This window comes from Coenobita brevimanus, chromosome 84, assembly GCF_032717465.1.
Source record: "Coenobita brevimanus isolate Jiangsu-jjx chromosome 84, ASM3271746v2, whole genome shotgun sequence".
Classification (NCBI taxonomy): Eukaryota; Metazoa; Arthropoda; class Malacostraca; order Decapoda; family Coenobitidae; genus Coenobita; species Coenobita brevimanus.
Genome location: NC_137037.1, coordinates 49,442,401 through 49,468,547, shown reverse-complemented (window position 1 = coordinate 49,468,547; position 26,147 = coordinate 49,442,401). Strand labels below are relative to the sequence as shown.

The window sequence follows — 26,147 nt, the reverse complement described above, 5'->3', positions numbered from 1 at the left end:
CACTATTCTTTGTCCGTCCTTATCTATCTGTCTATCTATCTATCTGTCGCATATAAACCTAAGATAATTTTACTCTCGTTAGCAAAACGTCTTTATCTAGGATGAGTAAGAGGCATAAGAAAGACTGCTTTCTCCCTTCCTCAAGCTTCCCTGTAAAACAGATCACAGTTATGACAAGCAACGACCACAAGCATGTCTACACATTTGGGCCCGGCGTGGCAACAGTGTGAAGGGCGGGGTGAGATGTGTACCCTCTCGCCCTCAAGGTTAGTAATTTCTCAGGCGCTAGAAGATCGCTAGGTGCACTAAGCTCCATAAAGAGATAGGAAAATGCTGCAGTCTATGGAAACAATGTTCAAATCCTAATAAATTCTCCATAATATCGCTTGATCTCATCGAGAGTTGAAGCGGAGGACTTCTTATTTCACATCTGATGCCAAGGGAGCTAAAATGGCACCCCTACTGAGGCGCTCAAGTTAGCGATGAGACCAACAGACCTAAATACGTCCTCATCTATCTAAAGCGAAATACTGATGTCTACGGTATAAATATATGAGAATTCTACATATAAATATTTTGGCGGATTCTGAGGTGTTAGCGCTTATTTCTGGCTGTCTGGGGAGATTTGTGAACCTAGCGTCAAGTTAGCGTCTTCCCATTTGACAGCTCGACTGTGCCCGGCTCAGTAAGTGGGTAGACGGGGTGGGATTCAGCTGGGGAGCTTGAGATAATAGATTCACAAACACGCCTGCCATCAATCCCGCCGCGTAAGTAACATTTGCTTTAGTGTGCGGATTAACGAAAGGATTTTTGCATACTGCTTTCCTTGTCTCTTCCTGTAAACATACAGTGACGGGATTTTCCCCTCGTAACGTGTGATTTAACAGGAAAAACAACTAGAGATGAAGGAGAATTCTGCACTCTCGAGACAGAGTTACAATAGGAAATTAATTCTATATATACACGCTTTCTTTACCTTAAATTGGCACAGATTTTTGTCCCTCTGCAGGTTACTTCAGGCAGCTCAGTGACAAAAAAAAAAGAAAAAGAAAAAGAAAGAAAAGACAATGGTGCCACTCAGCATTCTCTCCATGGCACTTTTTCGTGACTATCATCATATTTCAGTGTTAATCCATTGTTACAACTCAGTTTTCAATGTGGAGAGATGGCAATTTTAGGTAAGTTGGAGTAGCAGGAGTACAGGAAGCTTGTTTTGTGCACAGGATGGAGGCGCAGTACATCCTCGCCGTCCTCGGTCTCGTGTGGGTGACCAGGTGGGTGGTGAAAGTCGCGCTGGACGTCGTGGCTGCGCTGCGCAAGTTCCTGTGGGCGCGGCTGACGAAAGACAACCTGGCTGTCAAGTACGGCGGCAAGTGGGCAGGTGAGAGCCACGCAGGTATTTTAAAACTGAGTGCGCGAGGGTATGGACGAACATTAAACACCTGTGAGGATAGGAAATAGATGAAACTGCTTGATGAAATTAGCAGCTGTGTGAAGAGAGATTAGTTTGCCTTCCATCTTGTGTTTCAATACTGATGTGAAAAAAATGTGTGATAGTCTCCCTTTCGTACGATTTCCGGTTTAATAACACAGTCGCCCTTATCAGACACCTGCTGCCTACTGATTAGCTGATAAGATACACTGTACTATTTATGTTTACTCCCCCGATACTTAATTTTGACTGGAGTTTCTAGCTGACCCATTTATAGCTCTCACATAAGCTGGTAAATGCGGTGGCTACTCATGGTTATCTCTTCCTATAGTGTGTTTGTTAGGGACCTGAATGTAACGCTGACGGCTGGGGGTTGTGATCTAGGAGAAGACTGTGACAGTGGGATATGAATGCCTGCTTTGTGACTCTCGTGTTGTCGGTAGGTATTAACGTTCCTCCTTTACCTTGATCACAGGTCCACTTACAAACAAGGAAAATACACAGCAAGACGCAGAGATATTTACCTGTTTCATCATCATAATCACCCTGTGTCCTTGCGCCCCAGAACGACGCCTCATCCCTCACACCCACACCCCGCCACACCCATAAGGCCTTACCATAACCCCTTCCCCAAACACACACATTCCATAATTCCCTCTGCACATACATTCCATATCCCCCTCACACATGTACACCACCATACCTCACCCCACATCCCCACCCATACCCCACACCCCACACCCAGACACCCATATATCCAGGTTCTCAAATTTCCCCAAACACATACACTCCACACGTCATATAACCCTCCCCACCACAGGGACACCCTCTCCCCACCCCACACCTACTCCACATCCAGCCATTCCACACCCCACCCCCACCCACACTCCCACTCAGCCTCTCTCTCGACCCTTACAAGGAACAGTGACGCATCCTCTCTCGTCTCAAGTGCTTCCACACTCAACTTACCCATTTCATACGTGGTGAGGGGTGCAAGTGGCTCTCTTAACGGGGAGGGAAGAAGGGAAGATGGGGAGGGAAGGAGGGATGTAGGAGGGGGGGAAAGCTGGGAGAGGAAAGGTGTGGAGGGAAGGAGAGAGGAAGGAGAGGTGCTGAGAGAAGGAGGGAGGAAGGAGAGGTGCTGAGAGAAGGAGGAAGGAGGAAAGATGGGGAAGGAGAGATACAGGGAGGGGAAGATGTGGAGATGAGGAGGGAGAGGAAAGTTGTGGAGAGGAGGACGGGAAGGGAAGGTGTGAAGGAGTGAAGAAGGGGGGAGGGAAGTGAGGAGGGGAGGGAGGGAGGGAAAGAGGGAGGGTTTGCTCCTCAGCAAGATCACCTATTGTTCACATTAATCGCCATTTTTTTAGCCCATTAAATATAGTCATCATCAACCCCGTCACTATGATTACTTCTTAAACATACAAAAAGAATGCTAAGGTGTAACATGGAAAATAAGTCGCAATGGAAATGGTGTTACGAAGTTTCCTATATTACAAAGAACAAAGGCACAGGACAAAGACTGCATTGTTTTTCTTTTTTTCTTTTATTTATTCTTTTTCTTTTTTCTTTTTTTGTTTCTTATTCTTTTTTCTTTTTCTTTTTCTTTCTTTTTGTTTATACTTTTTTTTTTTTTTCAGTGGTGACGGGATGCACACACGGCATCGGGAAGGAGTACGCGAGGCAGCTGGCCAAGAGGGGCATGAACATCCTCCTTATCGCCCGTAACTACGATAAACTAGATGACATACAGAACCTTATCAGTAAGTGAGAGAGAGAGAGAGAGAGAGAGAGAGAGAGAGAGAGAGAGAGAGAGAGAGAGAAGTTAAATCAATATATATGAAAACTGAGATATCTGAAAAATGAAAGTCAGTGGCTGCGTCTCAATGGATAGGACTGTTAACGTAATATACTAAAAAATAATAATCCTTTCCCAAAACTCTCAATAAACAGTTAAAGTAATGTGGATGACAACTGTGACGATAAATAATAAATGACGGATAAATAGGTCACTGTTGTTCTCGGGGTCTCACGTCCACTTTTCATCCACCAGAGAAGGAGTCGCCCGAGGTGGAGACGGAAACTGTACAGGTGGACTTTAGCTTCGGTCGAATGATTTACCCGGAGATCGCTCGCTACCTGGCTGATAAGGACGTCGGTATCCTAGGTGTGCATTGATTTTAGTCCAGGTATTTTATGGGGGAGATGGATTATAACACTGACTGCTCCTGGTTGTGTTCTAGGGGATAATTAGGACTTAGAAAAAACTGGTTGGCCCTCTTGACGTCCCTCATTCAATCCAAACTGTTAATTTTTACTTTTAAGTCAGAGAAGGCCACCGAACCTCCCTTTTTCAGATCTTACACTTATAGGCTTGCTTTTCTTTAATGATCCTTGTGGGGCTGATAACATGTCTATTTTTGTTAGAGTTGCACAACCCCTCTTCCATAACTCCGAAACCCTTATTGATTATCAACATTAATAACTTCTGTGCAGTTGACATGCAGAACCCCTTAAAAAATAAAGCACTTCTAAGCCAGATATTCTCCCACGTGTCTGCAGTGAACAACGTGGGCGTGATCACCAGCCATCCCATGCACTTTGTCGAGGTGGGTGAGGACGAGGCGTGGAACCACATCAACGTGAACATGGCTTCGATGGTGGCCATGACGCAGCTGGTGTTGCCGGGGATGGTGGCCAGGGGACGTGGGGCTATCATCAATCTGGCCTCCGTAGCGTCTAGCCAACCCGTACCCTACCTAGGTCTTTACTCCGCTACTAAGGTGGGGTAAACACGAGGCATCTTTCTATAGTCTGCTTATTTTCGTCTGGTAAAAACCTATAAACCTCTTTCAGCTTAGTTGATGGCCAGACCGGAGGGTTGCTTTGACTGACTGGAGGGTTGATTTGACTGACTGGTGGGTTGATTTGACTGACTGGAGGGTTGATTTGACTGACTGGAGGGTTGATTTGACTGACTGGAGGGTTGATTTGACTGACTGGTGGGTTGATTTGACTGACTGGAAGGTAGATTGTTTATATCTGACAAAGACCCCTAACCCTTTCCGCTCAATTGATGGCGAAGCTCATTCAAACTGGAGGGCTGATTTGACTAATAACCAAGGAGACTCATGTCGACCTACATTACTTAAGCTCACTGAATTTCATGTAACAACAGCTCATTTGTTCCTTCAGATGAAAACACCATCTCTAATGTGTTATTATTTTCTCATTTTCGAATAATTCCTGCTCCTGCTTTGAAACCAGAACTGCGACGATGATGACGATGGTGATGATGATGATGATGATGATGATGATGATGACAGTGATTATGATAGTGATGATATTAGTGATGATGATGATTATAATGATGATAATAGTGATGATGATGATTATAAAGATGATGATAATATTGATGATGATGATAGTGGTGATGATGATGGCACTGCAGGTCTTCGTGGACTTCTTCTCCGAGTCACTGCGGTGGGAGCTCCGTGGGTCTGGCGTCACCGTGCAGACCATCAGACCAGGTTACGTCACCACCAACATGACGCAATACTCCAAGTTCGTCAGTGAACCAAGTGAGTCTCGCCCTGGTCAGACTGGTGGACTCAGTTTGTTTCCCCCTCACGTCCTTGTTCACTGAGACACGTTTTATTGAACACCACAAGCGTCTTTTGTTTCCCCTGTGCTCCTGCACAGTGGGAAGTGGTTTATTGAACACCAGAAACGTATTTTATTTCCTCCCGTGTTCCTGTTCACACGAGAAAAAGTTTTATTGAACAAAGATGTATATTTGGTTTGTGTTCCTCTTATTCTGTACACTGAGACAGGTTTAACTGAACACCAAATGCATAATCAGTTTGTGTTCCTCTCGATCATGTTCACTCAGCAATATAAAGAGTGATCAAGAGTTTTTTTTAGACATTAGAAGCAGGTTTCATTAATCCTGTTTAAAATATTTCGGTCTTGCAATGGAGGCTAGGGAAAAAAAAAACTAGAGCAATTTTTTTCCCCATTGGTACATCTAGGAATTTTATTTAGACTAACGCCAGACGATTTTATTCAGCCAGAGAAATCCAATCAGTCAGTGGGTTGATTCTGGGAGCCCTTAGATTTTGCATTGTTCATTGTTAGGGCATGTGCACCTCTCATGTGTGTGTACCGTGATGTGTGTACTGTACTTTATGTGTAACTGTTCCATGTGTACCTAGTGTTGTGTGCATGTCTGTTTTTTTTGCGAAGTTACTTTTGTGTGTACCTCTTGCCATGTGTGCCTAGTTTTGTACATAATTTGTGTACCTGTTATGTGTACCTGGTGTTGTGTGTACTTTATTCACATCTATAGTCATGTGTACCTGTTGTTATGTGCACGTAGAGCTGTGTGCACTTTAATAAATAGTCCGTATCTACTTTACGTACCACCTGTTATGTGCACCTGGCTGATGTCTCTTCTCCGTGACAGGTACTTTTGTGCCAAACCCAGAGAGATTCGTGGCCAGTGCCCTTCCCACACTTGGCCACGCTGGACGCACCACAGGCTACTGGGCACATGGACTTCAGGTCAAGTATATAGTTGTAATAGTAGCAGTAGAAGTAGTAGTCGTAGTAGCAGTAATAGTAGTTGGTGTAGTTGTAACCCCAGGCTCATATGAACGTGAACCCAGTGAACTGCAGGTCAGAGCTCCCCTTCTTCTGCAGTCCACCAACCTCCTGTCGGGAATAGGAAGGGGAAAGAAGGACCTTTGTATAACCGGCCAGCTCTACCACTGGGTCATATCAGTGCCACCACTTGAAGGCATTTCTCTCTAGCACCTTTATGTACAGCTGAGGACAGAAAAGTCAGAGTTTTTAGTCGTACATTTGTGAATTTCAGTCACGGTATTCTGAAAAGCTGGTAGTTCGCTTTACTGGGTTTCGAAAATTAATGTTCACTGTCTCCTTATTTATCGTAATGGGGTGGATCGGTGTTTATGTCCGCAGCTGTACGTACCTCAAAATAACTATCGTGCCTAAGGGGTTTAGTGATTTTGGAACTGAGCCTATTAGTCCATTTTTATTTTTTTTGACACCTTCAGGCGATTTTATTCAGCTTTGGGGAGCCGTTTATTAGTAAATGAGTAAATGAACGCTTTATCGACCCCTCCATAAAGAAAAATAAATAAATAAATAAATAAACATAAATAAAAACAATCCTGACCACAATAAGGCTCTATCTAACCCCTCCGGTTAAAAAAAAATCCCCTGACCTTTAAAAAAATCGTCTGAAGGAAGCAAGAATAAAAAATGTGAATTAAATGAAAGAAATGCGTCGCCAATCACTTCCCTTTCCCCCGCAGATGTTTGTTACGGATGAGATGTTCAGTCGGGAGGGGAGGATGTTTCTCTTCGACGTGTGGAACAAACTGCTGAGGAAGGAGGCCATCAAGGAGGATTAAACTAACTGACCTACTCCACCAAGAATTAATCTAACCCTGTAAGTAGTTGGTGTTGCCCCAGGTTCATCTCAAGCGTGAACCCGGTGGACCGCAGGCTGAAGTTGCCCATCTCCGGCAGGCCACCATATGCTCCTTTCACAGGCAGGGAGTGGAGGGATGCTTGAATAACCAGGCAGAGGAGCCGCTCGGTTATATCAGTCCCACCACGTGAAGGCGTCCCTCTCCAGCACCTTGTGTTGATAAAAGAAAGGTCTGGTAAAAGGCAGTAAATTGTATACTCCTTTCATTTTAACTTGGATTAAAATTGACAACCTCCATATTGAAAATCAAGCTGCAACCATAGATTAACACAAGAATAAGATACTAGTCACGAAGAAGTGCAATGGAAAGAATGTACAGCCACAGCATTTTAGTTTCCCGCCACTGAGCCTCTTGAAATAAGCTAACAAAGTTCCATAGCCACCTAGAAAGCTAAATCGCCAGCTCCTCCAATATGCAGTACCAAGTGAATGGAAAATTTTTGATATTTTGGCAACCATCCCCAGCGTTTAATATGGATTGCCTGTTTTGTGATGCGCTGTCATATCGCTATTTGTCCACTGTCTTATACTGTGTTCTGTGTCGTTCCTCTGCAGTGAGTGTCGCGTGCTGAAGAGAGACAACCAGGAGGAACGCTGTCAGCAGAAGCCAGTCACTCACACCAGAAGACAGTCATTCTCACCAGAAGACAGTCACTCCCACCAGAAGCCAGTCACTCTCACCAGAAGCCAGTCACTCGCACCAGAAGCCAGTCACTCTCTCCAGAAGTCAGTCACTCTCACCTGAAGCCAGTCACACACACCAGAAGCCCGTCACTCACACCAGAAGTCTGTCATTCTCACCAGAAGCCAGTCACTGTTACCAGAAGCCTGTCACTCTCACCAAAAGCCAATCACATTCCCCAAAAGCCAGCCTCCCCAAAAGCCAGTTACTTTCCCCCAAAACCAGTCTCCCCAAAAACCACACTTGCCAAAAGCCACTCTCTCCAGAAACCAGTCTCCCCAGTGCCATCGTTTCCATGACACTGACGCCATGCCACTCCCCTGCCACTCTTAAATGTGCGTGCCTCCCTGCCTTCCTGTGGGGGAACAAATAATTTGGCAGCTCATCCCTCCCCCTCCCCTTTTTTTTTTTTTTCTGACTCCCTCTAGTCGTCCCCTCTTGGCCCATCCCTTAGGAAAAAAGGGGAAGGTCATACACGTACTTTCAAGACCAACAACTCACTGATAATCCCCTCCCAGGCTTGTGTCTTATTTGTCATATTTCTAATTCCTCCCGACCTTCTCATACTCTTTGGTTTTGTGCTTCATGTTACTAACACAACACAAAGTCATGTTAACACCCTCCATCGTCACAGTCAGCAAGGATATGTCGACGAATTTCTTTTCATGACAGTACCCAGCAACGTAAGAAAGATAATTAACAATCCATCATCCATATCACCAGTGTTGAGTCTGCATTTAATAAGCTTATCAGAGTATACTGTATACATTTGCGTTTAACATACCAATAAATTTATCTGCTCTCTATAACTGCATTTTTATCTGGTACCTGCATCCACTACAGGGACATCTGACCAGGTGTTTCACCAGGTCAAAATTGAAAACTGATCCCAAATAAATCTATACTACTTTTTCTCTACCTTGGCCCAGATTTCTGCCCTTTTATGGCTAATTTCATGTAGGTCTGGGGCAGAAAGAGATAATGTCACCGCTCTAGAGGCTTTCCATTACACTTCTTTGTGACTAGGACCATACTCAAGTGCCAGTCTAATCTTACAACTCAGCATTCATGATAGAGTGATGGCAATTGTAGGCCAAGTTAGGGTAAAATGAGTATAGTGGAGCCCAGACAAAACTTCACCCAGTTCACTTTATCTAGGCATAAATATTGCAATCTCCTTTGTTAAGTAATGTAGGAGATAACTGAGCACAATATACCCCTAATCATATAACGTATAGACGAAAAAATGTTGTACTTGAGAACTACGCATCACATAACAAAACCCAGCCCACACACCTGAATGATCAGTTTTTCACACAGCAAAAACAACGAATAAAAAAAATAAACGCCTGCAGAAAAAGGTATCAGTTGTAAGAACAGCCACAAAGCACTGGTTCAACCTTCACATAGATGAAAAAAAAAAAAGGCAAAATATTGATTCCTGTTTTCCTTCTTCATTTCCAGTTGTCTTGAATTATGAATACACCATTTTGATTCAACTGTTTATCTGTTTCTCTCTTTATATATGTTTCTCTCTTTTATCTTTTTTTTTTTTGGGGGGGGGGAAGATTTAGGTATACAGTACGATATGTAAACAAACTGATTTTGGACGATTCATGTTGAGGTAAGATGACTTTTTAAAATTCACTTTCGTTATAGCCTAACCTCGGCACTTGCCGCAGTGTTAATGGACTTTTATGTGTCTTATAGAAATTATTTGGCAGAACGTTACTAATTTTTTTCTATTCTTTTTTATCTAATGCACACTGAGGGAGGCTTAGTAAAAAAAACAGAAAGCGGACGTCTACTATTTATGAAACTATTTTGTGACCACCACGCAAGAAAGTGAAATCTGTAAACCTCAAGATTACAAGGATTCCAGACGATACAGATCATTATAGAACCCACCCATGCGTGCGTGGTGACTAGTAGTATTGTCTCTCCTGTAGCCTGCACGCCCACCACACAGTCAGAGAGTAGAGAGGGCGAGAGAGCACCGGGTTTGTGTGCTGAAGCATCGATGGAAAGTACTGTCGTTGGGTAAAGTTGTGTTCATAGTGAGGCTGGATTTTTTTTCCCCAACACAAATTGCTTGATCGTTCACATTCTGAGCATACAGTGTCTCTCCGTCACCTGAATTATGGATGGTACCGAGAAAGGCCGGTCCCAGAACTTGGCCATTATGAAAGGAGGTGTTTGTGTGTATATAGATAGATAGATAGATAGATAGATAGATATTTATTTATTTATTTATATATTCATGACCATATACTGTACGTAAACTGCATGGAGACGAGTTCATTCATATGGGCCGATGTTTTAGCCCTCTTTGTGGCTTATTTCCCGTAGCTCGGTGGCGGAATAAGACAATACATCATCACCATCATTATCGTCCTATCGTCCTAGAATCCACTGCCCCATCTTCTCATACATGTAATTAATCATCGTCATCATCATTGTTCTAAAATCCTTTGCCTAACGTTATCATGGGACGGAAGACCTAAACCACGTTCATTTGCTTTCTTTATGGATGTGAATTTTAAAATGCAGGCATGAGAAGATGGATTAATACTCGAAATTAGATAGATAGATAGATAGACAGACACACATGCATACATAAGATATATATAGAAAGATAATTATAAACAAACAAATCATACAAGCATGAAAGGAGTCTGCGATAAAACATCAAGCTTCAGCCCAGATAAGCCTGTGATGCGTGTGTGCAGTCCTTCTTGTTTTTTCATAACGAGATTCAATGTCACGCCTTGCATCAGTCACTGGGCACGCAGGCAGGTGGACAGTCAGGTGTGGTGCATCATCAGTGTCTTCGGCAGGTATGGAGCTACAGGATGTCCTCACCTTCCTCGGGCTGGTGTGGGTGGCCAGGTGAGTGCTGTACATCGTGCTGGACGTCTTGGCGGCGCTGCGCAAGTTTGTGTGGGCACGGCTGAGCAATGACAACTTGCCTATCAAGTATGGCGGCAAGTGGGCAGGTGAGAGCCAGTGTCTTGCCACCTAACTCTTGCTAATCGATTCATTGGCAATAAAATCACTCAAGTCCATGCTACCATCATACTAACCTGAGCAATCTGATATTTCTAGTTCAGAGGTGTAAAGGTCTCCCCCTGACGTAAAAGCTTAAAGATATATGAGATCTGTGATTCATAAACGAACATATGCTTCAACTTCATATCACTACCTTGCTATATCCTGTCTTGGTGTAGCGAGTTCAGGAGTTTATTGTCCAAAGCTTGGAAGTATCAGCCTTTGTGCTCTTGTAGATACAGAAGGAATGCTGAAGTTCCATTATGATCTGTCCGCTTTTTACAGTCTTTTTCATGTCTCTCAGCTAAGTGTACCATAACTTAGAGAAACTTAAGTAATATTTTAACTTACATTATAACTGAATTACGACTTAAACTCATGATTTTTGTCATATCCTACACTGTGTACCATCTGCTGTATCACGGGCTTAGGAATCCCTCTGTCCGTGTGTGTTTACAGTGGTGACGGGGTGCACGGACGGCATCGGGAAGGAGTACGCGAGGCAGCTGGCACAACGGGGCATGAACATCCTCCTCATCGCTCGCAACAAAGACAAACTGAACAACGTCAAGCGGCTTATCAGTATGTGTGTGTGTGTGTGTGTGTGTGTGTGTGTGTGTGTGTGTGTGTGTGTGTGTGACATCAAAAGACTCAGCAACATCAAGCAGGTCATCAGTAAGTCTAGAAGGTAGCATCACTCATCCATTTTTCAACACTCCGGCTCTTGTGACTCCCTCTCAGCTGAAGCAAATCGTCTGGCATTAGATAGGATGAAATATTAGTCTTTCCCTAACCATGAGAGGGTTTATGGTACCAGTATTAACACAGGCTTCCTATGACTTACTTTCAGCTTAATAAAATCGTCTGACGTTAACTAAAATACAATACGAGAGTTGTTCCGACCCTGTGAAGGTCAAAATTGCCTCCATTAAGTTCCAATCTTGTAAAAATTATCATACTAGAGTCATAAGAAGGAAGTTTGATTATCCAGACGATTTTTATGAGATGCTGTGACTTCACTAAGCTTAATAAAATCGTCTGGATTAGAAAAACTGCATAAATGGCACACACAAAGGAAACCAGGTACTGGGAAAATCTGGCAGCCACAGACCCTACTGATGAGGCTTAAGACAGTCGCCGCAGAATCTATGAAACACACTAAACATAAATATATTTTTTACTCATCAGAGGAGGAGTCGCCAGGTGTGGAGACTGAGACTGTACAGGTGGACTTCTGCCACGGCAGAGTTATTTACCGGGAGATCGCTGCCCACCTCAAGGACAAGGACGTTGGCATCCTGGGTGAGACTAACGACCGTATTATTAAAACTTAGTGCCCCAAGGCGTAGACAAGCTTCCATGTTCTGTTTTTCGTTTGCAAATTCTGAAGTATGTGATGATGTTTGATTTTTCTGTAGCATGTGCAACCCAACATCAATTCATGATTTAATTCTGTATGTCATTTCACTTATGCAAACGTCATTTGTTATGTCTTCAATAGCTCTCTTATCACTGTTTTCTTTGAGGAGACAATCCACATTCTTCTTGGCAAAACATCAAAACTAAGATGGCAGCAGAGGTAAGCATGCAGTCACAACTATTCACTCAGTTTCGTCCTCGTTTTTAAAGGCTCCAACACGCATGCATGTGTCGGCATTTAGTACAGTTACTTCGGATACCTTAATGTTTTCAGGACGCTTTCGAGAAGATATCCATTTGGCCGAAGTGCCGAAGTACCAAAGAATGCATTATTTCATTCGCAGTTACTCAAAACAGTAGCCTCTTTTTTCCCATTTCTTGGCTGTTCTTGACACTTCCAATGGTCTGGTGAAACCGAGGGAATGTCAAAGGCCTCACATGTATTTATGTATGTAGGAGTACACTTTGAGAAGCCTAGACATACTGCTTTTAAAAGTCTGGAGGTCATAGACAGGAGGAAATACAGAGTGAGGAAGACAGTTCCAGAGCTGACCTGTTTCATATGTGAAGGACTGGGAGTATCGGTTAACTCTGGCGTTAGGGAGTTGGTCAGATAATCACTACAAAATGGAATGTGTGAAATATCAGTAAGTCATCACGGAGCGTCAAATACGATGATGCCTGGCAAATTTGAAACATCAATTTATCTGGCTACTTAGCGCAGATACTACCAAGACATACATGGCTATATGCAGGATGGAAAAAAAATAAACAAATTGCATCTTAATTATGGTATTGTATGAGGAGAGTTGGACTTGTTCATCCAGTTTACTGATATAGTATTGTAGACAGCAACTTTATATTCAGTGATGATGTATGGATGAATCTATGATGGAAAAAGTCAGCACTGAACAATGCAAAGGTGTGGTATATGGCAAGGAAGCCGTGTAGGTATATATGCAAGGCGAAATGACACGTGCACCAGCTGGCCGTGCTGCCCAGAGAGTGAGTGTGCTGGCCGTGTGTGGGGCTGTTGGCTGGTGTCATCGGGTCTGCTTCATATCTCTATGCCGACTCCAAAGAACCAGATGGTTGCTCTTATCTCGCTGTTTTGTTTCGGGAATCATATTTATCTCCAGTCTCCGTTAATCTTTTCAAATGCAATATGTACACCGTATATATATATAGAAACATATACAGTAGAGAGAGAGAGAGAGAGAGAGAGAGAGAGAGAGAGAGAGAGAGAGAGAGAGAGAGATGAATTTCCCGAGCTAGACCTTGATCGATCATATAACCTCGCTAGGTGACTGGAGAGTACTACTTCTCCCAGCAGTGCAGCTACCCGGGCGGGGTGTGAACTCTCGACCCTTCGGTTTTCAGTCAGGTAATATGCTTGATAGTTCTCCCAATTTTATTCTTTCCGTTTCTTTCTGTGTCCTTCATCGGCCCATCTATTGCTTGGGAATTAGGGTTTGGATGATAATTTTGAGGAGATCTAGACACAGATGTAAATATTCGTTTTCAGCATTAATTAATGTTTTAATCCTAATGCTATATTTACTCTCTATTGGCAGGGCATTTTCTGGATTTCTTCCCAGAATCCCTCAGGTGGGAGCGCCGTGGTCTGCGGTGACTGTGCAGACCATCAGACTACGATATGTCGCCACCAACATGACCAAACTGGCCCATGCCAGTAAGTCCTCATTAGACCCATTGAAAAGCCCCTGTCATTGACGCCACCTCATTGAAAAAAAAATAGGATATACTAATACTCTCCATTCGCATCATGATTATCATATTTTCTTGAGACATTGCCTGAGAGCTAGCCATTGCATTGTCATCGTTACCTGGAAAACAAGATATCAGGATCACTTCGTAGGTAGATGGCTAGACACATGATACTAAAAATATATAAGTATGCAAATGAATTTTTACAAAGACCAATCGTAGAGCGAAGGTAGAATAAATGATACCCATGCCGATAACTGGGCACCTGGCAGTCTGGGGTTATGTGGAAGCTGAAAATATTGACAGTGATGATCTTCGTGATATTGACACAGATCGCGCTTAAAACTGAAAAATGTCTTTGAAAATAGATCTCACTTATCAAATACTTGCTGAACAATGTTATGCTCCGTCTCAGCCGTAAATACAGTAACGAAAGTACTGTATCGAAGACCGTCCATCTTTTCATAGTGTTTTGGAAACTGTTTACGGTTATCTTAATTTACAGTTAAATCAAAGCATGACATTGTTGAATAAGCACTTCATATTATGCTGAAGTTATTTTTATACAATATTTATGCCGATACAACGAAAAATGTAATTGTCGATATTTTCAGCTTCTTTCAGCCCAAAACTCACAAGTGGCCATTTTAAACAAAATGTAGCAAAATCATACTTTATCGACGAAAACAGTATTTAAGTTTGAGTACGCAACCTGGTCGGTGGGGGGAATTAGCAAACATATGCTGCCGCATGAGAGAGGAAGAGGAGGGGGTGTAGATAGCAGAGGGAGAGAGGGTTAGCGTAGGGGGTGAAGGGGAGAAGAAGAGGAGATAACCCTAACCCACTGATAGGTGGGAGGAGGTACTTTCTGCCTCGTCATGATGATTAACGACCAACTCATGTGTGAGAAGGGTGGGCGCCTCATTCTGTGGGGCAACAGTAAGGCCGTCGGGTGTATCTCGTGAGCGTCAAAGCCATCGACTAAGATGGATCTCTGGGATGTCCTGGCCGTGGTGGGTTTGGTGTGGGTGGCCAGGTGGGTGCTGTACGTCGTTCTGGACGTCGTGGCGGCCCTGCGAAAGTTCGTGTGGGCGCGGCTGAGCAAAGACAACTTGCCCATCAAGTATGGCGGCAAGTGGGCAGGTCAGTTATTGATCTGTGATGTAGATACGGAAAGTTGTTGACTTGTGGTCTCACCTGATGAATGATGTTACTGGAGCCACCGTTTACTTACCACTAGTAGCCAAAAAAAGGAAGGACAAGTAGCAGATATCTATTAGATGACTTCTTAATGGTGTCGTTAAATACACCAGCAACCACATAACCTCTTGATGATGGGGATGTCCGTCCTACCGACCCTATGGGGGAGACAAGTGTCAGTGATGTCAGCTAACAGTCTATAGGGATGCCCGTGCTTTGGATTATGTGAAAAGACATCGAGTTTACATTTCTAACATACTGCGGGGCTGTGAATTTACTCCAACTGGTTTGTTGCTGATGCCTTGCACAGGTTTTCTTCGTATATTCAACTGCATTAAACTGATGCATTACGTGACACCTTATTCCTGTTATATTCGGGTGTATTAAACATCTGATGCCTTGCACGGCTTCAGTTCTTGCTATAGGCTAATCGACTATGATAGAGTAGTGATGTCCTGTCTGTATGTCTAAATGAAACTATAACACACACACACACACACACACACACACACACACACACACACACACACACACACACACACACTTTTACAAAACTAATGATATAATAATGTATCGGTTACACACTGGAAATGGCCTAACTTAGGTAACTAAAACCCTTGAACATTTACGTAAGAGTGTTGTCACTTCATCACGATCGACAGTTTGTTTTTGTTTTTCATATATTCCAAGATGGGTCATTATTAATCATTAACTGAAAATGTTACGGGATACCGAGAGTGCTAATACCACTTTCTCAATGCATGAACATACTGTGATGTCAATTGTGTGTGTACAGTGGTGACGGGGTGCACAGACGGCATCGGGAAGGAGTACGCGAGGCAGCTGGCACAACGGGGCATGAACATCCTCCTCATCGCTCGCAACAAAGACAAACTCAGCAACGTCAAACAGCTTATCAGTAGGTATCAGAGGTAATTAAAATCTTTATTGTGTACTCATCCCTTCTTCCTACCTCTTTCCACACCTTTCCTTCACCTCCTTTTCTTGTTCTCATTCACACTTCTCTTTCTGCCAGGCCATGCATTTTATTCCATCTGCTTCCCTTCCTCTCTTCTGCCACACGTCCGAAGACACAGACACACCCAAGGAGGCCGTCTCAACACCACAAGCTTGACTATGATCGCCAGGTAGTGTAGCGTCTGGTGTAAGTTACAGTACCTCGCCGAGTGTCCGCCAAGGAGCAGGAAGGACAATGAACAGCAGCAGAGTTAATGGTCCTTTCGGGGCTGTTTGTTCTAAAGACTAGGACTATGATATCTAAATCTATGAAAGGAAGATAAGGATAACAAAGCAGCAATTCAGAGACACGTAGCATACACAGGTAACGTGGTTCAGGTAGCTTTCTGTATGAGATCGGCAGAATGTGCGTCGCTTTTCTTCTCCAAAAATGAAGCATCTGGTACCAAAATTATTACATCCTTACACTCAGCACTTTTCACGGTGTATATTATTAGTTCTTTCGTCAATCTAGACACTGAAAATCTAATATAGTTTTGCTGAACGATGATTACAGTGACAAGTTTGTAATATCGCAGATGTTATTTTTACAAAATATTTAAAATTCCCAACAGAGGAGGAGTCGCCAGGTGTGGAGACGGAGACTGTACAGGTGGACTTCGGTCACGGCAGAGTGATTTATCCAGAGATCGCCCGCCACCTCACGGACAAAAACATCGGCATCCTAGGTGAGACCAACGCCCTCCCCAAGCCACGGTATAGAATCATAGCTTGTTTTCTATGATGGACATACTATATGCCCTTTTTCTTTGACCTGGCACAGATTTTTGTCCTTCTGTAGCTTATTTCACGCATCTCAGTGGCTGGTAGGATGAGACAATACTATGGCTCTACATCCTTTTCATAGCATGCTTCGTGACTAGCATCAGATCCTAGTCCTAAACTATTGCCACAACTCAGTATTCAAGGTGAAGAGATGGCAGTTTTAGGCCAGATTAGAGTAAAAATGATATCGTTATGAATAAGAATATCTCAGCGGTTTAACTTTGATTTAAGACTATTTGACCAATCTATAATTCCAGCTGTCCAGTCCTTTTGTCTGTCAGCGGAAAAGAAATGAAGAACAACAACTCTGGCTATTACAATGCTCAGTTTTACCATCTCATATTCCTCTCCTGTAACAGTGACAGTTACGGGATTTACGCCTTCTCACGGTGACTCTTCCTGCTGCAGTGAACAATGTCGGTATGGTCGTATCCCCACCCACGCCCTTCGTAAAAATGAGCGAGGATGACATCTGGAATTATGTGAACGTCAACGTGGCATCAGTGGTGGCCATGACGCAGCTGGTGTTGCCCAAGATGCTGGCGAAAAACCGAGGTGCCATCATCACCGTCTCCTCCATCGCGTCTGGCTTCCCGTCCGGCATATACTCAGCATCCAAAGTAAATAATGTTGTTCTCACGTCAACTGTTTCTTGTCCACAGAACTGAGGATAAAGAATAGTGTATTATATGGATGGAATTCCGACATATGGTGCAGAATATTCAGCTTATCATTATTTTAGGTGCTGAAATGGGATGCCTTCACGTGGTGGCACTGATATAAGTGGGTGGTGGAGCTACCTGGTTATACAAACATCCCTAACTCCCTCCATATCCCCCGAGAGGAAGATGGTGGAGTGTCGAAGAAAGGGCAACATCAGCCTGCAGTTCGCCGGGTTCCTGTTTCAGATGAACCTAGGGCTACAAACACTACTACTACTACTTCTACTACTACTATCATTAGTGAAAAGATGGATAGATGTACAATAGATGGTTTAATGGAGATGCATATGGCAAGGATTGTGACGATGGTACGAACACACCCATCTCCACAGCTGGCTATTCTTAATTCTTAGTTAAAGTGAACAGAGCATTGTTATTATTGCTCCTGAAACTAATTTTGCTCTCTCTCTCTCTCTCACTCTCTCTCTCTCTCTCTCTCTCTCTCTCCCTAAGGTCTTCGGTGACTTCTTCTCTGAGTCGCTGAGGTGGGAGTGTCAAGGGACGGGCGTGGAGGTACAGACCATCCGACCAGGCTTAGTCGCCACTAATTTGTCTAGAGTCACCAAGTCCAGTAAGTCCTCATTAGACCCATTGAAAGTCCACAAAGTCCTCATTAGATCCTTTGAAAGTCCATGTCACCTGCTGTCACCTGTGGGGGGGGGGGGAGTAAGAACACACTCATGGCAAGAATGTATTTTTTGTTCTCAGCATAACCATTCCATTTTTTATTTTTTTTAGAGACATTACCTGAGATTCAAAGCCCTTAAAATATGGTTGTTTTCAAGAAGGCAGGAGCCAGTATCAGGATCCCTTCATTTTAAGTTGATTAGATACATTGTGCTGAAATAGTTGAATAAATAAACCAGAGGGGCACTCAGTGGAAAGCATCTCTCTGACAAGGGCAACGTAACTGCCAAATCACTCTTCATAATGGGTTAGGTTTTCTCATCATTAATTAGGGTTTCACAAAAAATGTTTTCCTGATCTGTAATAAGATCCGGTTCGGTCCCAAAAGTTAATCGATTGTTCCCTGGGACATGGGCTATCTACCCAACAAATTTGGTCCAAATCTCCCTTTTAGTTTTTGAGTAATTCCGGTAACAGACAAACAAACTAACAAACAAGCAAACAGGGGTGAAATCATACTCTCCTTGTCAGAGAGAATAAATAGTAAGGTATGCAGTAACTAATCTACTTAATTTTCAGCTCTGTTTGCACCCACCGCCTCCGACTACGTGACCAGCGCCCTGTCCACCCTCGGCCACGCTGGTCACACCACAGGCTTCTGGCCACATGGTGTCCAGGTAAGAAAACTACAAATCTTTTATCACTAATTCTTGTGGTGGGATGATACAAGTAGCTAAATAAATAAATAAATAAATATAAACAGGGAAGCTCAACTTTACCTCATTTACTCTGTATATCTATGTAACTTTTTCAGGCCTTCCTTATCGACAAAGTGATAAATGCTTCGGCCATAAGGACAGTAACTGGCTTCGTTCAAAAGACCCTTGGACAAAGAACAAGCAAGAAGGAGTAACAGCTGGCAGATCACCATCACAGTCCACAAGATGGCAGTGAAATGATCAGGCGGTGAAAGATGGGTAAATGAGAGGACGGGACACGAGAAAAGGAAGGACTCGTGATGACGACAGGCACAAGTTTCCCCATCACACATCAGGGAAACTAATGACAAAGATCTTCGAGAAGGACCATCGCAGACCAGGCCTGTAACTCAAGAAAAAAAGCATCAAAATGGCTATACAGTAACCATCTCCTTAATTCCTTCGGATCAATAAATGGGAGTAACTGAGAGGGTGTGCATCATTGGTGTATTGTGCATCATTCCCTCATAATAGACTTCCTATGCATGGAGGCGTGATCGGTTCTAATTACTAACTGGCTATCGGTGGGAGGTGAAACTACCACATCCAAACCTTCCCTGAGCTGACATCACCAGGCTATATGTGCAGTTTTTCTCTGTAGCTTTGTTCTCATACATAATCTGACACTTGATTTTACAGCCACTGCCACGAGAACAACTGTAGATTAAACACACACACACACACACACACACACACACACACACACACACACACACACACACACACACAAAACACACACACACACATATACACAAACACACTCACACACACATACAAGTACACATGCGATGCAGCAAGTTTCTTGAAGGACAGGTGATTACTGCATATTCTACTCTCTCTCCCTCTCTCTCTCTCTCTTTACATTTATCTCTTATCTGTGCCCTTCATTCGACTCGTGACTCTTTGCTGCGTTGTCAGCTCACACAGGCCTGAAGGTATGCACCACTTATAACGATAGCTAAGCGATAGTTGTTTCCACGGTACAGTGCGCGTTATCATGGTAATGTGGTAGTTTTTAAATGCAATAAAGAAAGAAACAAAGGCCAAGAGTCTATAAGCTGTTCTCTCAAAGTAAAACAAACCAGAGGAGAGGTAGATTCAAGATCCGTTCACTCCGAGATACCTGGACACATAGCGCTTAAATGATTGGAGGTCATAGGCAGAGGGAAAGACAGACTAAGAAAGACATTTTTAGAGCTGACCTGTTGCAGACTTGAAGGCCTGCTGTCTTTTGTTGCAGTTTATATTTTCAGTTTATGTTCTTGGCCGTGTATGTAAACTGCATTTAGACTAGAGTTCACTCATACAGGTGGAGATTTTCGTCCTCATAGCAGTTTATTTCTCGTTCATCATCATCGTCGTAAAATCCAGAGTCTAACGTTATCATGGGATTGGAGAGCTTGGCCATGTACACTCGCTGTCTTCATAGATAAGAGTTTTTAAAAGCAGACATGGGAAGGCCGATTAATGTTCGGAATTGCGACGTTTCTTTGAACTGGTATTGCCTTGAGATCCTGGGTATGTAAAAATTATAGATGGACTTATATATAGGAAGATAGATAGATAGATAGATAGATGAATGGATGGATGGATGGATGGATGGATAGACAGACAGATAGAAAGATAGACAGATACATAGATACAAAAATATAAGCTCCCAAATCACACAAGCATGTAAGAAATCTGAAGTAAAACATCATCAAGCTGTAACCCAGATAAGCCCGTGATAGCTGTGGGCGGTCCGTCTTGCTTTACCGTCATGAGATGCAACGATGGTGCGTCAGACACTGAGTGCACAGACAGGTGGACGGTCAGGTGTGGTGCAGCGTCAGTGTCTTCGGCAGGTATGGAGCTACAGGATGTCCTCACCTTCCTCGGGCTGGTGTGGGTGGCCAGGTGGGTGCTGTACATCGTGCTGGACGTCGTGGCGGCGCTGCGCAAGTTTGTGTGGGCGAGGCTGAGCAAAGACAACTTGCCCATCAAGTATGGCGGCAAGTGGGCAGGTGGGTCCTACTCCACATATAATAATAATAATAATAATAATAATAATAATAATAATAATAATAATAATAATAATAATAATGTCAAAAAGGAGAATACAATGAATCACTCTGCCAAAGAAGAGCCATTGCTTTTTAAAGACTTAGTTTGTAAGCAAGGCAAGGCTTGTGGAATATCTGTCTATCCTTGAATTTAGGGTGTGTAGTCAAACAGGTGGTGAGTGCCAGCGTTAAGGGAGAATCCTTGATAGCACAGAGCTCGGAAAAGCAGTGTGCAATGAAACAGCGTTAGAAGAGAGAGAGAGAGAGAGAGAGAGAGAGAGAGAGAGTCACTTTATTCCTTACATCACTCTGTGTGTGTGTACAGTGCTGACGGGGTGCACGAACGGCATCGGGAAGGAGTACTCGAGGCAGCTGGCACAACGGGGCATGAACATTCTCCTCATCGCTCGCAACAAAGACAAACTCTACAACGTCAAGCAGCTTATCAGTAAGTATGTGTGTGTGTGTGTGTGTGTGGAACATCTACAAACTCAACAACGTCACCCAACTCATCATTGGGTCTTGAAAAATTCTTTACTTGACTGTATGACAAACACTAAACACAGAAAACAATGTACGAAGCACAATTTTTGCTACTTCTTTTTACAGGATTTCCCATGGCATTCAGTGTAAGCGATAAGCAGGAAGTTCATATACGGCCATTTAAAGTTTCCTTCATAACACACACACACACACACACACACACACACACACACACACACACACACACACACACACACACAGAAAGAAAGTCACGTACACAAAAATCCATTCTATATAATAACCCATGCATGTTGTCAAGCTCTATTTAATCCATTTTCACCACCCCACCAGGGGAGGAGTCGCCAGGTGTGGAGACGGAGATTGTACAGGTGGACTTCAGCCACGGCAGAGTTATTTACCAGGAGATCGCCCGCCACGTGGAGGGCAAGAACATCGGCATCCTGGGTGAGACCAAGGACTTGTTGGCAAAGGAGAATTCGTAGTGCCTAAGTATATGTATTTAATATCGACATGGCTTTTATCACTACCATACGAGGTATTTAAAAAGAAATTTAAAAGTTAAACTTGCAAATCAATCGCTGAGGAAATGGCGCTGAGAAATCATCGAAGAAAACTACAAGTATATTCAAAACACCGTCATCCAGCAAACATAAAAATTATCCTTGGTTTCCCTTTGCATTCCCCCTTTTACTCCAAGACATTTTTTTTTCTTCCCACCTTCAAGCGGTTTTATGCAGTTTGGGGAAGGACATGAGGTAATCAAGGGGTAGATAGGTATTGTTTATGACCCCGTCCCTACAGATGGTCCCTCCTAAGCTGAATAAAATCGTTTGAGTTCAGCAAGTGGTAAACATAAAATACTCCACTGAACAGCAGAGAGGTGTATGGTATGTAGGAGGATTACTGGGCCTTGAGAGCGGGCTGTGAAGTCTATCCCCAGAGTCGGACACATAAAAAAAAAAAAAAAAAAAAAAAATGTTTCATACCTTCAGTAAAACTCGTCCTTCTTGCCAGTAACCTCAAGTTTACATACACGTCACCAACTTCTTCCTTACGTCCTCCACTGAGCTTCCTACTTCCTTACCTCTTCCACTGGGCTTCCTACTTCCTTACCTCTTCCACTGGGCTTCCTACTTCCTCACCTCTTCCACTGGGCTTCATAATTCCTTATTCCACCATTCTCTGCTCCCTAATTATCAGCACTGCAATCAAACATTTTCTGTGCGTATTTTTTCATATGTGTTCTATGCTCATTCTTTCCTGATTCATTAACACCGCTTTTCTATCTTTTGCTTATAATTATCTACGGCCTCATCTTTCTTCTTCTTTTTTTTTTTTTTTTAACTCTTTCCATCAACATTCTTTCGTTTTCAGCATCCATTGTAAGTCTTCCCCGTGCAATCTCCGTTCAACTTCCTTTTACATAATTCCATCACGTGATCACACAATCCATTCCTTACATTCGTGATAATAAAACACACACACACACACACACACACACACACACACACACACACACACACACACACACACACACACACACATCCTTCTCCCAACAAATGTATAATCAATTACACTTCTCTCAAAACTCATTTCCCTGTCACTGTACCATTGATGGCTATGCATCAATTGTACATTCGAAATTCAAATTACTTATTAACAACTTTCTTGCCATGCACCGTCTCTCCCGTCTTATAAACAACGTTGAGACGGTTCTCATTTCTTCCAAGAAGTTCGTGGTAAGATGGAAATACATCACAAAGAACTATACGGTACAAAGCCTCCTATGTCTCCTAGAAAAACGTCACACTGTTCCTTGCCTCCCCAGTGAACAACGTTGGGGTGGCATTCTCTCCTCCCAAGAAGTTTGTGGAGGCCAGCGAGGATGAGGTGTGGGGCCACGTCAACGTCAACGTTGCGTCGGTGGTGGCCATGACGCAGCTGGTGTTGCCAGGCATGCTGGCCAGAGGACGTGGCGCCATCATCAATGTCGCCTCAATAGTATCCAGCTTCCCGGTACCATACGCAGGCATTTATGCCGCAAGTAAGGTGGGAACGCCATCGTATGTCTTGTTGGATGAAATTACTTAGAGACTTTAATTACTGTAAGCCCCGCAGCCCCCAGCATGAGACAGAGTGAGCTCAATTGCCATATGAACCTCGTAAGGTAACACATGGATAGGGATTTCATGAAGGCACAGGTTCATATTATACTGTGTGGGGAATGATACCATATCATGTCCATCAACAGTCAGTCACAGTATCTTACATACGCAACTTAGGACTACAATTGAGAGACGTCACGATCCTGCAGCAACAGATGGCGCTGCAGTATTATTGTGGCTTCATGACATGGGAGTGTAAATAGATGAGGAATTTTATGCCTTTGGTTATATGAGTCGTCAAGTGTTTACTAAACCAAGTAAATATAACAATACTCAAGCACATGACAGTGTGTTCAGTGACAGACTTCATTGAAATATGCTTGTAATAAGGCACTGTTCTGAGACAAGTTATGTCGGTAGTGGCAGCTGTAACAACCTACAACATATGTTTGTTCACACTCTCAGGCATTTGTGGATTTCTTCTCTGAATCGCTGTCTTGGGAGCTCCGTGGGTCTGGCATCACTGTGCAGACCCTCAGACCAGCCGCTGTCATCACTAACATGACCAACTTCACCGAGTTCTGCAGAAAACCAAGTAAGCAGTTTCATTTTATACTGGTAATGCTGCCTGGTGGTCAGGTGGGTTAAAGAGTTCCAACCCAATATGTTACATAAAGGATGAAGTCCGAGGAAAGGCTGGGGTTTATAGTTCACATAATGCCACTCAGGGCGGAGCAACAGGTCACTCTCGCCTATCATGTCAGGACTATAAGAGGAGTTAGTAATACGAGGGACTGGTCACTTTCACCTTAATGGATGCTAATCATGCTTAATCCTCAAATGTGATTAGTTGAAGACAGAATTCGGCAGAGTGCATACATATTCGCCCATTCATTTTAATAGTACAGGTTAAAAGGTAGTGCAAGAATATGGGATTGCTTGGGACTTCATCATACACCATAGATTATCACATCCGTCGTGCTGTCTTCTCCTTAGTTAATAATCATACGTATCTTGGTCATACACCAAGTCTGACTCTATACGTGTTAGTGCTGGTGTTTAACCCCGGTCTATTTGGCCGAGCAAACCACAGGAAAACAACTGCTTCTGTGGGGCCGTGTACAGGTACAATACAGTACATATACCGTGTAGTGATTCGCCGCCCCCTTGTGGTACACAACGCCTTAGCAGTTTGAACCAGGGTCCTTCCCATGGCGTGATGCAGGGAAATTTGGCTCCCGGGTGAACTCTACAGCTACTCCAACCAGCTTGCAGTGTCACATAGTGTAGGCACCTCGTCAGGTATAGTGTAGGCTCCTCGTAAGGGCCAGACCTAATAGCACAATGAAATAATGAAGACTTCTTCACTGCAGACATTCCTAATTAACTCCCGTTTATTCACAGGCTTCTTAGTGGCCACCACCAAAACCTACGTGACCAGTGCCCTGGCCACCCTTGGCCACTCTGGTCGCACCACGGGCTACTGGCCACACGGTCTTGAGGTACGGGTCTCACTGCCACTCTAGGGAAGTACAAATGTCCTCGTCTAATGATAGGGATGCTTTGCCATCCAATAAACTTAACTGATTTATCATAAAGCGAACGCGTTACAATTGGTTCATTGACTCATTATTGTAGTTCAAGGTTCACTTGAAACATGAATTCGACGGACTGTAGACTAAAACTGCTTTCATCCTTCTTTCTGTCATCCATTTTTGGGAGATAGCAAAAGAGTTTCAGAACGTTTGTATAACCAGACACATCCACCGTCTGGTCATGTTAGGGCCACCACGTGAAGGCGCCCCGCTCCAACTCCTATAGTGTGAGTTAAGTAGGGACCTTCTCCTATTTCAGCCTAAACCGAACCCAAATGAAGTTGACATTTCAGGGCAAAGAATAACACTCACTGGAACCACATATATCCATTATTCTAACATTTTATTTCTTAATTTGTTTCAGGTATTCCTTATGGATGAGATTTTCAGTCGTCGCTTCTGCACCAACATGTTCGGATGGACTGTCCATGCACTGTTGAAAGGAGAACGGAAGCGTGTGGCAGAAGAACGAGCCAAGAAGAAGTAGCAGAAAGTGAGAGAATGACAACGCCAGTCACAAGTGGTAGAAAGTGAGAGTTGGAATGATGCGGTTTTGTGATACTTTTTCTTGTTTCTTCCCATCTTTTTCAATTGCTATGCTCTGGGTCGCATTTCTCTGCCTCTGGGGTTCAGTATTTTTCTATAGTGGCTGTCGCTATCAGCGGTTACTGCCTGTCATTGACGGCACTCTTGCAAGTAGGTGGAGACATCCCGTTAAATTACTCTGACATATGGGTTGCTAAATCAAAGACAGCTATAATAAGATTAATAAATAACATAGTTAAAAAAAAAAAATATATTTATAATAAAGACATGACAAGTTCATAAAAAGAACAAGTGATGCCAGGCACAACAAACCTTGCCCAACAATAGTTAATTTATTTATTCAACCGTTTTCAACCGTAATCTTACATGTGGCCTTTTAAGGTCACTCAAGGTCAAAGGTCATGTTGCCAAATGAAAATCC

At 43.3% G+C, this 26,147-nt stretch overlaps 2 protein-coding genes across 2 annotated transcripts; both read left to right on the top strand.

Annotated features, from left to right (window-relative positions):
- The first annotated feature begins 700 nt into the window (after positions 1-700).
- LOC145410005 (inactive hydroxysteroid dehydrogenase-like protein 1) lies at positions 701-8,420 on the top strand. Its single transcript, XM_080280214.1, has 9 exons — positions 701-767; positions 1,224-1,381; positions 3,070-3,192; positions 3,483-3,596; positions 3,992-4,212; positions 4,881-5,010; positions 5,895-5,992; positions 6,769-6,905; positions 7,503-8,420. Exons 2-8 carry the CDS (start codon positions 1,225-1,227, stop codon positions 6,865-6,867), a joined length of 942 nt encoding a protein of 313 aa, XP_080136340.1. The 5' UTR covers positions 701-767; position 1,224; the 3' UTR covers positions 6,868-6,905; positions 7,503-8,420.
- Positions 8,421-20,693: 12,273 nt separating this feature from the next.
- LOC145410184 (hydroxysteroid dehydrogenase-like protein 1) lies at positions 20,694-24,998 on the top strand. The gene is made up of 6 exons (XM_080280383.1): positions 20,694-20,937; positions 21,302-21,424; positions 21,811-21,924; positions 23,309-23,529; positions 24,051-24,224; positions 24,990-24,998. Exons 1-6 carry the CDS (start codon positions 20,694-20,696, stop codon positions 24,996-24,998), a joined length of 885 nt encoding a protein of 294 aa, XP_080136509.1.
- Positions 24,999-26,147: the final 1,149 nt, after the last annotated feature.

Excerpts from the sequence above, each read along its gene's own strand:
- LOC145410184 (XM_080280383.1), top strand. The coding sequence starts at position 20,694 with ATGAGATGCAACGATGGTGCGTCAGACACTGAGTGCACAGACAGGTGG. Across the intron at positions 21,425-21,810 it reads CAACGTCAAGCAGCTTATCA|GGGAGGAGTCGCCAGGTGTG; the intron begins GTAAGTATGTGT and ends CCACCCCACCAG. Across the intron at positions 21,925-23,308 it reads CAAGAACATCGGCATCCTGG|TGAACAACGTTGGGGTGGCA; the intron begins GTGAGACCAAGG and ends TTGCCTCCCCAG.
- LOC145410005 (XM_080280214.1), top strand. The coding sequence starts at position 1,225 with ATGGAGGCGCAGTACATCCTCGCCGTCCTCGGTCTCGTGTGGGTGACC. Across the intron at positions 1,382-3,069 it reads GTACGGCGGCAAGTGGGCAG|TGGTGACGGGATGCACACAC; the intron begins GTGAGAGCCACG and ends TTTTTTTTTCAG. Across the intron at positions 3,597-3,991 it reads TAAGGACGTCGGTATCCTAG|TGAACAACGTGGGCGTGATC; the intron begins GTGTGCATTGAT and ends ACGTGTCTGCAG.